At 35.6% G+C, this 15,613-nt stretch overlaps 1 protein-coding gene across 1 annotated transcript in view; it reads left to right on the forward strand.

Annotated features, from left to right (window-relative positions):
• Positions 1-15,613, forward strand: part of ADGRV1 (adhesion G protein-coupled receptor V1) — a 451,408-nt gene that overhangs the window by 128,733 nt on the left and 307,062 nt on the right. Inside the window, exons 54-61 of the mRNA XM_070413740.1 lie at positions 2,898-3,120; positions 3,418-3,622; positions 6,652-6,798; positions 9,621-9,876; positions 11,509-11,711; positions 12,650-12,826; positions 13,182-13,364; positions 14,620-14,799. Coding sequence (XP_070269841.1) covers positions 2,898-3,120; positions 3,418-3,622; positions 6,652-6,798; positions 9,621-9,876; positions 11,509-11,711; positions 12,650-12,826; positions 13,182-13,364; positions 14,620-14,799 — 1,574 coding nt within the window. The remainder of the gene's footprint in view (positions 1-2,897; positions 3,121-3,417; positions 3,623-6,651; positions 6,799-9,620; positions 9,877-11,508; positions 11,712-12,649; positions 12,827-13,181; positions 13,365-14,619; positions 14,800-15,613) is intronic.

Raw genomic sequence — 15,613 nt, forward strand, 5'->3', positions numbered from 1 at the left:
CCACTTTTTCAAGGGGAGGTGAAGGAGACTGTGTGGACAAAAGATTCAGGAAATATGGGAATCTATAGCTAACATTTACTGAATGTTATGTCCCAGGTCCTGTTGCAGTCCTTCAGTTTATTATATCATTCATCCTCTAAGCTCTGTGTGTTGCTGGAAAGACACTCAGCCCCTTCTCTTTAGTCCTCCAATACTCTCAGCTTCATCAAAAATATTACATTTGAAAATCATTTGGATTAAGCTCATTACTCTCTTCATTCCTGTTCAGTTACCATAAAAAGTGCAGGCCCCTGGGAATGAGATTCTCATTCCCATGTGTTCTGCTCATGCTCTAGACCAGTGGTCACCAACCTTTTGGACCTCACGGACCACCAGTGGTCCTCGGACCACCAGTTGGCAACCGCTGCTCTAGACCATCTGAGCCCAGAGTTCTATTCCAGATGCTCACATCTCATTTCCCCAACCTCCCAAATCCTCCACAGTGCCCTGTGAAACAGATACACTGTATCTGAAACTGTTCTCAGGATATTCTCTACTCTTTGCTCTGGAACTTGCCTCTCTCCTGAGGACACTGCTTCTCAGGAAGCCCTTCTTGGCTGCTCCATCTTTTACAGGTTTCTTCTTATATTCCTAGGTCTCTAAATGGTTAGGAATGCTTGCTCTAGCACTTAGTCCTGGAACTTCTCTTTTACACTCACTCCTTAAGTAATCTCATCCATTTGCTTACATGTGGGATACTTTTAAATTTTTTATAGTTTTGCTAAATGGAAGATAATTCTGTAATCAGTACTAGTTAAAATCCTCTTCCCAAACAGACTTAAAGACACAGAGAGCATACTGGTGGTTGCCAGAGGGGAGAGGAATTGGGGGACTGGGTGGAAGAGTTGAAGGGATGAATAATTACAAATTGGTAGTTACAAATTAGTCATGGGGAAGTGAAGTACAGCATAGGGACTATAGTTAATAATATTGTGATAACTATATATGGTGCCAGGTGGAAATATGTACTGGAAACATCAGGGGGAACCCTTTAGAGCAGTGATGGCGAACCTTTTGAGCTCGGCGTGTCAGCATTTTGAAAAACCCTAACTTAACTCTGGTACCGTGTCACATATAGAAATTTTTTGATATTTGCAACCATAGTAAACAAAGATTTTTATTTTTGATATTTATTTTATATATTTAAATGCCATTTAACAAAGAAAAATCAACCAAAAAAATGAGTTTGCATGTCACCTCTGACACGCGTGTCATAGGTTCGCCATCACTGCTTTAGAGCATATGCTTGTCTAACCACTATGCTGTACACTTGAAGCCAATACAGAGTAAACTGTAATTGAAACAAAAAAGGATAAAAAATGTCTTCTTCCCCCAGTAGAGATTTTTTTCTTTCCCTCCTACATTCCTGGCCCAATTTCATGATCCTGAACAGTACAAATGCCTATTTTCTGAGAAAACACTCTCTGCATACATGTGTTCAGATTTAAGCCTACACTTCCTACTCTAAATGTCTGATTACCTATTTGCTGCCTTGTAATACTGATCAGATTGTGAGGACGTGAACAGGAGTGTATCTCCCAGGGTTGGATGCATCATCAATGATGATCAAAAAGCTTTAGTTTATGATTTTGCTTGAGACTGTAGAATCAGTTAAACTTGAGAGGTGTTGAGATCCATCTGAGAAGTTTGCCCTTTACTGAATGTATCCAGTTTTACAAAGCTTTATGAAAAATATGTGATCATTTTGAAAATACAAACGTATTAGTAACTACTTTTTTAATCTTTACCTTTTATGCAACATTTACTAAATTGCAATAGTAAAATTTTTCCCCATATATAAAAATAATCAGTAGTTCTCAATACTTAAGAATATGGGATTTAAGAGTGGGTATGGGGTTTTCCATTTTATCGTATGGGTAAAAATTTTGGAAGAGACTCATCGTTTCTGGTTCTATATGCTATTTTAATACCCAGTCTTATTTGATATTTGTATGTTCCAGTGTGTTTCAATGAGTACTGGAATTTATGCATGTTTCTTGGTGGTTTCTTTCTTTTCTCCTGTTTTAAGTCTGAAGATTTTTTTAGTGTTGTGCACAGTGTAGTGAGCACCCTTTCCTCCTAATGTCATTAAATACAAGTATGTGCCATTGCTTTTAATTATGAAGAGCATGGTTTTCCAATAACATTTCAAAAAGCATTGACAGAACATATTCTAAAATCTTGAATTTGTTCATATTCTTTGGTTTAATTCACCACCTTTAAGAATTTATTAAGTGAACGTAAATAAAATGAAGAATTAAATAAAATTGAAAAACTATATAGAAAACAATATTATTAAATATATTTTAAGATCAACCCTATAGATTATGCATTAAAATTACAAATATGAATGCTATGTAGTCACATATAAAAAACTATGCTATATATATATATATATATATATACTATAAACATGGTATTACCCTTTTTAATTAATAATTTTTTATATTTAGACTGTTTATAACTGTGCCAATTATGAATTCATATGAATCACGACTGGAAGAAAAATAGAAAAATAAACCACTTAGTGGTAGGATTATGGGTACTTTTTACTTTCAAAGGTATCCTAGCATGCTATTCAATAAATAAATATTGAGATGAATACGAACAAATCCAAAATCCATTTGGCTTTTACCATTCAAGATCACTTTTTAAGTGGGTTGTGGGTACATTGTCAGGTTGCTCGATCTTTCCATAGCATTTAACAATTATTTATGTTCAGTTATTTTAGAGATTGAATTGTGTATTACTTCAGAAATCAAAATGGCACTTTGAGAGTTGGAGAGATTTTGCCGTGGCACGTAAGTGAGGTGACTGTTTATATTGGACTCTAGTTGCCTTTCCCTTCCTTCCTGCAGTGCACATACTTCTTATTGGCCACACTGTGTCTGCTCTCTATGGCTGGAATTCAGAGCTGAATCAGTTCTCTTTTATTCTGGAAGCACCTTCTGCTCACGATGCAGCTTCGGTCACAGTCAAGTCCCTTAATTCAAGCAAGGATTTAATTGCTCTAGCGGGAGCCACCCACTCACACATATATGAGCTGGCCTATGTTTCGAGCCAGTCTGACTTTATCCCTAGGTAGGTTGAACATTTTATGCTGTCTTTATACTCACCATAATTTTATATGACACCTAATTTCTAAGTCTTTATCCAATGACTGAAAAATGTATGAAATATGTTGTTACCCAGATTTCTAATATTTATTCTACCAAGTTAGTAGTATATGAACACTTCAGATTAAAATTTTACTTATGAAATGTGATTTTTCCAAACTTTGAATATCAATCAATGTTTTAAGAGTTTTATGAGCAATGTACTGTGTATATGTCTTTAATTTGTTGTAGCTGACTGACTGTATACGTTCTTCTATGTCAGTTCAGGTGAACTGATATTTGAACCTGGTGTCAGAGAAGCTATAATCGCAGTAAATATTCTCGATGATACAGTTCCAGAGGAGGAAGAATCTTTCAGAGTTCAGCTTAAAAATCCTAAAGGAGGAGCAGAGATTGGTATTAATGGTTATGTAAAAATCACTATTCTGTCTAATGATGATGCCTATGGAGTTGTTGGATTTGCTCAGGTAATGATTCCAAAGATCCCACACTTAGAATTCAGAATGATGTATTCACTGCATTTATATATGAGTTTTTATCAGCGCTAGTGAGTCGTACTTGAGTATTTTAAGCCTCTCTTCTTTCCCTTTGCCTGCTTCACCCCCTACTGTGCATTCTAAGCTCAATTCTACTGCTGCCTTGCAATTTAGTCTTACACACTGGACCCCCTGAGTCCATTTGTCCTAAACTTTATTGTTTGTACTGATTCCTTTTATAAGATTGAATTTGAAATGTTACCAGTTGGCCTTGGCCCAGGAGTTTGAATTTGCTGTTACCCATGTTTCCAGAAAACAGTGATGTAGATCCCAATCGTGTCTGGTCACACACATTACTTATAAATATTTTACTGTCCTATTATGCCTTTGTTATTTCTGTGGGGGTGCAGGGAGGAAGAGGAAGAGGAGGATGAGAAGGAGGAGGAGGATGAGGAGGAGGAGAGAAAGAGAGAGAGGGAGAAGTTTGTAACTCTGTATGCATTGTAACATGGAGATGCTTTCTCCTGAGGAAAGGGAATATGCATGAGGACAAAGGCCTGGAGGAGATGAGGAAGTGAGTTACACACATATCTGAGGGAAAACAGTCAGGGCAGGGGGAAACCATCAGCAAGTGGAGCGGCCCTGAAGGGAGGCCTTGCCTCTTAGGAGCAGCAGGAAACTCACTGTGGCTGATCTGTGTGCTGAGGCAGATGAGGCCCAGGTGTGTCAGGACTCCCCACCAGCACTCACAGGTTCAGTGACTTGCAAGGAGAACTCAGAGGACTGATTTGTTACACAAAATCAGCTGAGGGAAAAGGCTCATGGGATAAAGTCCAGAGAAAAGTAGGTACCAGTTTCCCAGTGTTCTCTTCCAGTGGAATCACGGGGAATGCATTCCCCCAGCATCGAGTTAAGTTATGACAACACGTGAGAAGTGTTGTCAACCAGCAAAGCTCATTAGAGACTCATTGCTCAGGATTTTAATTGGGGACTGATCATGTAGGCACCCTCTACCTGGCATGTAAACTTCCAGATTCCCAGAAAAAGAATCAGGTGTTCAACATAAACCACATTGTGTATTCAAACAGGTCAAGCAAATGGAACTCATTGTCAGTTCTGGGAATGGTGGGAAGCCTCCTGAAATTCAAGTTCCCAGACACCAGCCAAGGGCCAATCTTGCAGGCAGGCCTTTCAAAGGATTGCAGTAAGGCCTGCTATGTTGGCTGTCTCCTGCACGAGCGCCTTAGTGTCATATGAATTTGGCCTCTGAGGGAAATGGAGAGCTTTCGAAGGGTCAGTGTAAAAGAGCAACATGATCTGACATGCATTTTAAAAGGACACCCGCGCCATAGAATCAAAACTAGATTGTAAGTGGGCAAAAACAGATATAGACCAGTTAGGAGACTACTGAAGTAATCCAGCAGCAAACGATAGTGTGGAAGCAGGAGTTTGCCTTTCACCAAGATATGGACACTGTAGGAGGAGAGGTTTCAGGGATAAGATGAGGAGTTTTTGACCCACTAGTGTCCTGAGTTAATTGCTTGCAAGGGTTGTAGGATCACCCTATTACCCAGCCTAGCCCATTCTGAACTCAAGGTGGGTCAGCTCTCTCTGAGGCAGCTCTGCCCCACAGAAATACAATGTGAGCCAGATATGTAATTTTGAGTTTTCTTGTAGTCACATAAAAAGGGGTAAAGAAAAGGTGAAGTTAGTTTTAATATTATATTTTATTTAACCTAGTACATTTGAAATATTATAATTTCAACATAAAATTGATGAAATATTTTACATCCTTTTTTCATATTTTATCTTCAAATTCAGTGTGCATTTTATACTTACACATTAGTCATATTTCTAATGCTCATTGGCCACCTGCTGCCAGAGCATTGTCTTTTGTGAACAAATTATATGCATATGTTAAAATCACAGCATTTTCTGCAGAAATGTTTGATTGCCTTGAGCAAGATTTTATTACTATGTAACATCTGTAACATTGTGTTAAAATGCTGTGTAAAATATCGCTATGAGATAGGATATCTATTCAAGTTAGCATTCTAAATAGAGCCTTTAAGAAATGAATGGGGGCATCTCTTTTCAGATTATCATAGTAAAAAGGCAAGAAATATCTTACTGAAAAGATTTTTTAAAGTCTTTATACTCCATATTTTTGCTATATTGCCTGTAGAGAAACCAGGATATTGTCAAGAAGGGATTCTTTGGAATATTAATTTTGAGGAAACATTCATTAAATGGTTGGCAAGAGATGTTGCAAGTGTCAGACAAGGAATGTTATAGTCACACAGAGATAGAACTAGGTTTGCAACAAAGGAAAGAGGCTAGAAGTACAGATGAAAGGAAGAGAGTATGGCATTCTAACACAAGGGAAATGATATTTCTGGCAGGAAAAATAGTCTTAAGACTATGAGCTAAGGATGAAACATCAATGGAAACAGGACAGCCTATAGAAACATTTCAAAGAATATAAATTTAAGGGTAAGAGACATTTGTAAATGATCAGGAAGGGCTCCCTGATTCTCATGACATCGTTACATTTTGGTGGGATTTTGGAGACCATGTAGATTAAACAGTTATTTTACAAATAGAAAACAAAGACCTAGAGGGATTACAAAGGTCACAAAGAAGAAGCCTTCCTTCTCCTGTCATGTCCTTTCTGTTCTACAAACTGTTTTACATTCTGTGTATAACACTTTCAAAAAAGTATATTGTTCCTGATTATAAAAAGAAGATATGTTCATTGGAGAAAACTTGAAAAATATAGAAACAAGGAAACAAAAATAAATATAATCCTAAAAAACTAACATTTTTGTTTATTTTAACTTAATCTTTTACTTTTTAAATAAATTCATAGTCATCTGATATTATGTTTTTTTAACTATTGTTTTTCACTTAATATATCATGTTGCTTCATGCTGTGAAGTTCGCAAATGTATGGTAGCATGAAATAAAAGGTTACTTAGGTAATTTCAAATAACCTTGGTGATTTTCTGTATATTTTTCAGAATTCATTATATAAGCAAGTGGAAGAAATGGAGCAAGATAGCCTAGTAACCTTGAATGTTGAGCGCTTAAAAGGAACTTATGGTCGAATAACTGTAGCATGGGAAGCTGACGGAAGTATTAGTGATATATTTCCTATCTCAGGAGTGGTATGTAATTTATAAAATTGTTGGAAAGTCACTTTTAAATTATGGTTACTATTTTTCTTATTATTCAATACATTTAGCTTATTTTATTATTCCTTACATTTCCAAGGAAAAACATAGTAGTTGCTACATTTATAAAAACAACACCCATTATCTAAAAAACAAAATTATTTTTTTCACCTCCATGATCCATTACATTTGATTTTTTAAAACAGATAATTTTCCAAAAGAAGTAATCAAAAGACACATTCCTCATTGCTCTTTAAATAGATTTAAGATCGTAAGATAGGTTTATGATCACAATTGGTAAATTACTTATTTTGGAAGTATGACTGTACATGAAAATGTCTAGTTGTGCCTAAAAGAAGGTTATTTTTATTTATTTTTTTATTAAGGTATTACATATGTGTCCTTATCCCACCATAACCCCCCTGACCTCCCCAACTCATGCCCTCACCCCCCTGTTGTCTGTGTCCATTAGTTAGGCTTATATGCATGCATACAAGTCCTTTGGTTGATCTTTCCCCCTTACCCCCACCCTCCTCTACCTTCCCTCTGGGGTTTGACAGTCTGATTGATGCTTCTCTGTCTCTGGATCTGTTTTTGTTAATTAGTTTATGTTGTTCATTATATTCCATAAATGAGTGAGATCATGTGATACTTGTCTTTCTCTACCTGGCTCATTTCACTTAGCATAATGCTCTCCAGATCCATAAATTATGGTTACTGTTGATGCATGGCACCAAATCCTGCCTTAGGGATGAAGTGTTAGATTGTATCCCTCTCTAATCACCATAGATTATTGTTGTGATTATTGTGTTTTTTTTCCTATAATACCAAAATATCTGTAAAAAAAAGTCATCCCTTTTGAAGTTCATTATATTGGTTGGGCAAATTTTGGATGTATTACATTATCGGAAAGATAAACCCAAGCAAATTTGGGATTGGAATGGAAATGTGATTTCAAGTTTTGGGAGCAGTAAGCAGGGAAGAAGTTTTGGAAAATAGATGTACGAAAAAGTAGACCAGAGATGTTGAGCAATATAGGTGAGTTTCCTGTAAATAGAATCTGAGATGGAAGGTTTCAGTTTTTTGGGAAGATACACGTATAAACAAGTGAGGAAGATAAGAATGTGCAGAGGGAGAATTTGATCCACAGATGACTGTTGAGCCTGTGAGGGAGTTCTGGAGCGAAGCTAGTCCTTTGGAGTTGTTTCCTTCTGGGTCAAGGAGCTGAGATGTTGCACCCCTATTTTAGTTGTCCTTGACCTTCAGTCGGCCTCTGGATGGGTCATAATCTTGGGTGAAACAGTTGCTGCAGCCAGGGCAGTTCCCACTGAGAAATGCAGAAGCTGTTATTCCCTCTGGGGGACGGGTGCATCAGCCCCAAGAAGGTATCTGAGCAGAGGATCACATTATCTACTGTTGGATGATCATATAAAATTGGGGCACAGGTTCAAAAATGGACTCAGAATGGGCTAAAGATGTAGAGGACTCACAAAGGGAGGGCTCAAGGAGTTGTTAGTTCCTAATTGGAAAATGGGTTGTCTCCTTGTCTTGGGTTTCATAGGTTAATTTATGTATTTTGCCTAGATGCTTCTCTGAAGAGTTCTCTTAACAGATGTATATTATGGTCCATCATTTCCAGGTTGCTGTATCATTTGAAAGGTGATTAGAGCTTCAGTTCTTAAAAATAACATGGCAAACTTCATTGCATTGAATATTTACTTTAAGTTGCAAGCTACAAAAACTTGGAGTTGTATCTCTCAAGTTCTGTGCTCTGAATTATGTTTCTCCAATTAATATGTATTATATAAACATGATTAAAATTAAAATTTTAATGCATGATGGTATCTTAAATGTAGACTATATTTTGAAAGAATTAATTATTTTATCCAAAGGTCAGTAATAAAGGGCTTGATAGTAAATATTTTAGGTGTTGATGGCTATAAGGTCTCTTTCCCAGCTTTGCCTTCGGAGAACTTTAGCAGCTATAGATAATATGTAATTGAATGAGCGTGTGTTCTAATAAAGCTTTATTTACAAAACATGGATTTGGCCAAAGGGCAGTAGTTTTCTGACTCCTGGTTTTATTAATGAAGCTGTTGAATTTATATCCTCAAGTGCCATTTCAAGGTGGAGACATGAATGCTTGCAAAATAGGCCTATAATACTAGCTTGCATAATTGTAGTTTTTAGCCATATTGCTGGAGAATAAGGCATGAGATGAGGAACAATGATAAATGACATTCAAGAAGCAGACAGAAGCCCTATTGGAAAGAACTTGATTCCACTTAGCAAACTCGGATTTGACTCTTCAGACAATGGAGACACCAAAGGGGAAGAGAGATGCTCTGATTTGTATCTCTGCCTATTCTTTGTTCTCCACCTGTTTTGATTTATAAATTGTAAAATGACACATCTAATCAGAGTTTACCCAAGGAAAATAGCAATCCTAGCCAAAATGTTGTAGAGAAAAGTACTTAAACCATATGCCGTTTTCTTAATGTTTATAGATTTTTATATATGGTATCTAGGACTTAGATTCCCACAGAAAGACTATGTACTCGATATTTTAATAGAAAGTAGGCTTCAGGATATAATTATTTGGCAACCGTTTTATTAGGTTAAGTTTTAGTAATGGTTTATTTTTTCTTAATAATCTTTCACTTTTTATATGAAAGACATTTGATTTGTAGATATGTTGCTTAAATATCTCTTGTTATTTAAGTTGTGGCCAATATAAAACAAATCTAACCTCTGTTATTCTTGCTGCACAGTGATAATGAAAAAATAGGTAAACTTTTCTTTGTTTAAAATTTTAGATTTCGTTTTCTGAAGGCCAGGCACTGTCTACAATCACCCTGACCATTCTTGCTGATGATGTACCAGAGTTATCAGAGATTGTGACTGTAACACTCACCCGCATTAGCACCGAAGGGGCTGAGGACCCATCGAAAGGTGCTGCTATTGATCAGAAAAGAAGCAAGTCTGTGATAACCACTCTGCCCAGTGACTCACCCTATGGCTTGGTGGGCTGGCATTCTGAGTCCCTCTTTGTTAGGGTAGCAGAGCCTAAAGGTAAACCTTGTTAAATCTTTTTCAGGTTCTAGTAAGTTTTATTGGATAATTTAACTGTAATATTTACTAGAAATGTATATTTCTCTTTTTATGTGATATTTTTTAATTTGACATGTCTTAATCCTTTTTACTTTTTTGTTTATAATTATTGAATTTTATGATCATGCAAACATTCAGAAAATACTTTTACTATTTTGAGACTATTATTATAATAGAAATCTTATTTTAGTAAATCATTACAGCAAAGAGGATTGGTTTTTATTTTACTTTCTCTTTTTCATCCTTTCTTTATCTGTCCTCTTTCCTCACTCAGATGTCCTCTCTAGATTTTCAAGTTTCCAGGAACAAGGAGCAACACAGAGAAATGCATGTGGTACTGCAGGTGTTGTTAAATCGAAAGCAATCATTAGAATAATATTTTCTCTGAAGTAAAAGTGATCAGTTCCTATTTCCTTTGAGCTTATTGCTGAAATCTGCCTAAGTAACTCTTCATATCAGTGGATAAATGGATTTTTGTAGATAAAGGTCATTTGGCTTATTTAAATAAAAAGTTATATATACTATATTATAGTATGTATTTTACATATGCTATGTAAAGTTTCTAAAATTTTCCAATAGGAACATGGAACTACCATTTCAGGAACATGTCCTACCATTTCAGTAGTTGATGAGAAAAATGCCATGCAATTATGCATCTGGGCCTTTATATTTCTGTATATATGGGACAGAAGCAATATGTTTAAAATAAAATGACCTGTTCATTTATTTATTTAACAAATATTTTTAAAGCATCAAGTAAGTACCAGAAATTGTTCTGTGTGTTCTGGAAGCAAAGACATGGTATTTGGTTATTAGAAATGCACCGACCAGTAGGGAAGATTGGCACGCATTTTTTTTTTTCTTATATGGCAAATTAAATTTTTAAAAATCTAAAAACTTAAAAAAAAAATAGGTGCTATGGAATACTTTGAGCCTTGTGATAGATATCTCACTATAAGAGCAAAATTGTTCTAAAGACTAGTTATTAAAAGATGACTTTGGTGTTTATTCATTTTTGAAGAATCTTCTTAGCATTTGTAATTAGTATCTCTGGTCAACCTGCATGTATACACTTTTCTAAAGATTTTCAGGCCCTAGCCACTTTGGCTCAGTGGATAGAGCGTCAGCCTGAGGACTGAAGGGTCCTGGGTTCGATTCTGGTAAAGAGCACATGCCCGGGTAGGGGGCATGCAGATGGCAGCCGATCAGCAATTCTCTCTCATCATTGATGTTTCTATCTCTCTCTCGCTCTCTCTTCCTCTCTGAAATCAATAAAAATATATTTTAAAAAAGATTTTCAGCAATTTCTGCTTAAGTCTATGACATGGGCAGCATAGAGTATGCCAGAAAAGCAGCAGGGAGGGCTGAGAACTGGGATAGATTGCTTGCAGTATACGGGGAATCTCAGCACAACTTTGGGAATAGGTGAGCATAAGCACAAAATACTCCTTGGGGGTGTACACTGTCTTTGTTTTGTCTCTCTTTCCTTAACTACCTAAAAGGGGTAGTGCAGAACGTTCCACCCTAAGTGCCTGGAATAGCATTGACAGTACATAGAATATCTTATGTACTTGAGTCATGTCTGTCCCACAGAGAACATCACCACTCTTCAGTTACAAATTGTTCGAGATAAAGGACTACGCGGAGACATTGCCATTCACTTGGTAGCTAAACCCAATTTCTTACTGCCCGTCAATAATCAAGCTACAGAGAATGAAGATTATGTGCTACAAGAAACAATAATAATAATGAAAGAAAACATAAAAGAAACTTACGTCAAAGTTACCATTTTACCGGTGAGTCTAGGCTGTAGTTAATAGGATTATATGTCTGATTGGATGCATGTGTTGGTTGATTAATGGTACATGAATGAATAAAATGCACAAATCAATCTGGTTGTTGTTATTGTTGAATTGATAGGGCAATATTTTCATTGAATGATACAATTAGTTGAATTAAGATTAGTGTTCAGATGGTTTAGATCTGGTTTTAGTGCCATGCTCTGTCTCTTTCTTATGTGTGTATATCTGTAATGAAACTGAGAGTGATTAATAGTGTTATCAAAAATATTACATAATTAAATAGTGTATTTTTACGTTAGAATACTATATGTAATATTAACTATATTCTATACTGTTAAATAAAGATGATATAATATAACATTAGTGTTACTAATAATGGTATTGACGATATTAGATAATAGCAGTTTCTGGGGAAGACATGGGAAAGACGTGAATGCTGGGGCAGAGGAAAAGTTCCTTTACTATTCACTATGTATTCTTTTTATCTTTTGAAATTGTTTATTACCTATTGAATAATAAGGTAAAATCTTTAAAACAATTTATTAAAATGAGGGATTATGTCTAGATTTACAAATCTAAAGCTTTTACTTTTAAGGTGTATGTAGTATTTACCAGTTTTTCCTACATTTGGGGGAGGGTTTTGTGTGTGTGTGTGTGTGTGTGTGTGTGTGTAACATATTCAATACAGTATATTCAAAATTGCAGGATAGAATTCTAAAAATTATTTTACTTGCTAATAAGAAACTATTATTTCCTAAGCTTGAATATTTCCAAAGATTCTGGTATTGGCAATGGGAATGTGTTAAAATATAGGAAGAAATCTTTTTTGAAAGTGTGATAGAGCTACCCATTCCAAATATCTAAAGCATATTCAATATATTTAAAAAAATAAAGCACCCTCTCTGTCCCCCCACTTCCCCGCTCACCTCCAGGATGATGCTCCTGAGTTGGAGGAAGGATTCATTGTCAACATCACCAAGGTGTACCTGGTGAACTCTGACTTCTCTGCAGGACAGCCACGCGTTCGGAGACCCGGGATGGAAATAGTTGAGATAATGATAGAAGAAAATAATGATCCCCGAGGAATCTTTAAGTTTCATGTTACCAGAGTGAGATGAACTTTAATATATTTATAGTGATATGGCCATTTGCACCTGCCAGTTTGGCCAGTGTCATATATTTTCTGCAAAATAAGTGGCTTTGCTTGAAAATATTTACAAATATCTGTCTTTAACTTTATCATATAGACTAATTCTTAGTTCTCTTTGAGCTAGACCCAAGGATTAAATAAATTTATTCATACTACCTTTAAATGTAAGAGTTCTAAATGAATATATAGAAACTATATATTTCTACTTTGAAGGGTAAATATAGCCACTATAAGTACAAATAATAAATTTAGAAAGTGATGCCTTATGAGAATTACTTTTGTCTTGCCTTTTAACTTATATTCTTTACTTGAAGGATGCTGTTGGAGTTATCACTGCCTATGAGGCACCTCCACCCCTGAACATTCTTCGAGTTCCTGTAGTCCGGCTGGCTGGAAGCTTTGGGGCAGTGGATGTTTATTGGAAAGCAACACTGGACAGTGCTGGCCTGGAAGACTTTAAGCCATCTCATGGGATTCTTAAATTTGCAGATAGACAAGTATGCTAGTTATGAACATATTAGCATTTTTCTGGTTGTACTTCAAACATTTTATAGACATCCATTAAACTATTGTGCAATAGTGGTTGCTAAATGAATTATACTCTGAATTCTTTCAAGCCAAACAGAATTACTGTTAGTATATAATTAACTAATGGACATAGGAAGAGAAATATATATATAGAGAGAAACATAGATATGAGAGAGAGACATCGGTTGGTTGCCTGCAGTATGGGGATCGAATGTACAACCTAGCTAGGTATGTGCCCTGACCTGAAATTGAACCCGCCAACTTTTGGTGTCCTAGATGATGCTCCAACCTACTGAGCCATACTGATCGTGGCTAGCTGGGATATTTTTTTATCATGAATAGTGAAATCACCATCTGGACTAAGTTTTACTTACTTATAAGTTATTAAAACTTTCAAGATAGACCAAGACAAATGAACAAAATCCTGAACATGAACATTTAGGATCAACAGATTTGGGTTTTCTTCCTGCCTTTCTTTTTTTCCTACATTCTAAAAATAGTATTTGGAACTAATGGGATTTATTCTAATTGTAAAACACAATGATAATTTCTATGGTACCATTTTATATCATGTAAGGTTAATACTTAGTATACTAAAATTTATGTTTGTGCAATGGTTATTAGAGCCAACATGATATTTTAAATGTTTTTGTTCAAGAATAAGGCTTCATTGCCCTGGCCAGTGTAGCTAAGTGGATAGAATGTTGCTTGTGCACCTAAGGGTCATGAGTTTGATTCCCAGTCAAGGGCACATACCTGGGTTGTAGGTTCTATCCCGGGCTCTGGTTGGGGTGTGTGGAAGACAACCAATTGATATGTCTCTTTCACATTGATGTTTCTCTCTCTCCCTCCTTTTCACTCTCTCTCAAGAATCAATGGAAAAAATATCCTTGGGTGAGGATTAACAAAAAATAAAATAAGGAATAAGGTCTCATTATTTTTGTATCTATAATTACTATATTATATATATATGATTTCCTATATCTTGAACATAATTAACTAAAAATTTCTTTGAAATACAATAAATGTATGACTTTAAAATGCTATTATGAACATAACAGGCAAATAATCCTGCATTTTTCTTTTTTACTATGTTTTTAAATTTTAACTAAAAAATAAACTATATATGTTCAAAAATTGATATTACATTATGTACTCTTCACTCTTTCTCTTCTTTCTTCTTCCTCTTTCTCTCTCTTTTCCTTCTTTCCTTTTCTTTTGTAGGTTACTGCCATGATAGAAATAACCATAATTGATGATGCGGAATTTGAACTCATGGAAACTTTTAGTATTTCCTTAATCAGGGTGACTGGAGGTGGCAGACTTGGTGATGATGTTGTAGTAACTGTTGTGATTCCACAAAATGATTCTCCATTTGGAGTATTTGGATTTGAAGAAAAGACTGTAAGTGAAATACATTGGGGGAGGGGCTTCTCCTAGACTAATTTTTTCCTGTGTAATTTTTAGTGGAAAGGTGTTTCATGTTTTTTTAAAAAAACCTCTTCAGAACCCTTCACTTGTGATTCTCTTTTCAAGGATCTTTTGAGTTGGCTATTGAATTAGAGGCTAATCATCCAATCTATGCAGTTCGATAGTAATGATAATTCTTACATCAGGCTGTTATAGAGGGAACCAGATTCCTACTTATTAAGTGTAATAAACCAAGATGTGCTTTCCCCCCATACATTTGTTCTCTTCCTATCCTGCTGGCAGACCAACATCCTGATCACAAGGCCTGATTCTGTCATGGGTCTGGTGTTCCACCGAAGATGGATTTAGCTGGGAAAGTGTTTATATTACACTGCCTTCTGGTACTCTTGCTTGACTTATATTGAACAAAAACCCACAGTCACTCCAGCTCATGCATTTCTCTGTATTTCTTCTCTTTCTTCCCTCTTACTTCTCATTAGCTGTCTACTTCTGAGATCTGGAAAAGGTAGCCCAATTTTTGGTTCAACCATTGAGCGAGAAAAAATGCTTAACCACTCATTTGTGCAGCCAGGTTTAATGACTAGTGCTAAATTATCCCTACATCTTAAATATAAAATAAAGGACCATAAAACAATATTGTAATTACTACATGATGATTATGTAATAATTGTTATGACTTTACCTTTTAAAGAAAATTCTAAAATGAAATAATAAAAATATTTAGATAATTCTGGGATACACAATAACTTTTATGTATCCATATGTCATTGTCACTTATAGGTAGTCA

The sequence above is a fragment of the Myotis yumanensis genome, unplaced genomic scaffold (assembly GCF_028538775.1).
Source record: "Myotis yumanensis isolate MYYU_CA2020_CCGP unplaced genomic scaffold, mMyoYum1.0.hap1 SCAF_4, whole genome shotgun sequence".
NCBI classification, from domain to species: Eukaryota; Metazoa; Chordata; class Mammalia; order Chiroptera; family Vespertilionidae; genus Myotis; species Myotis yumanensis.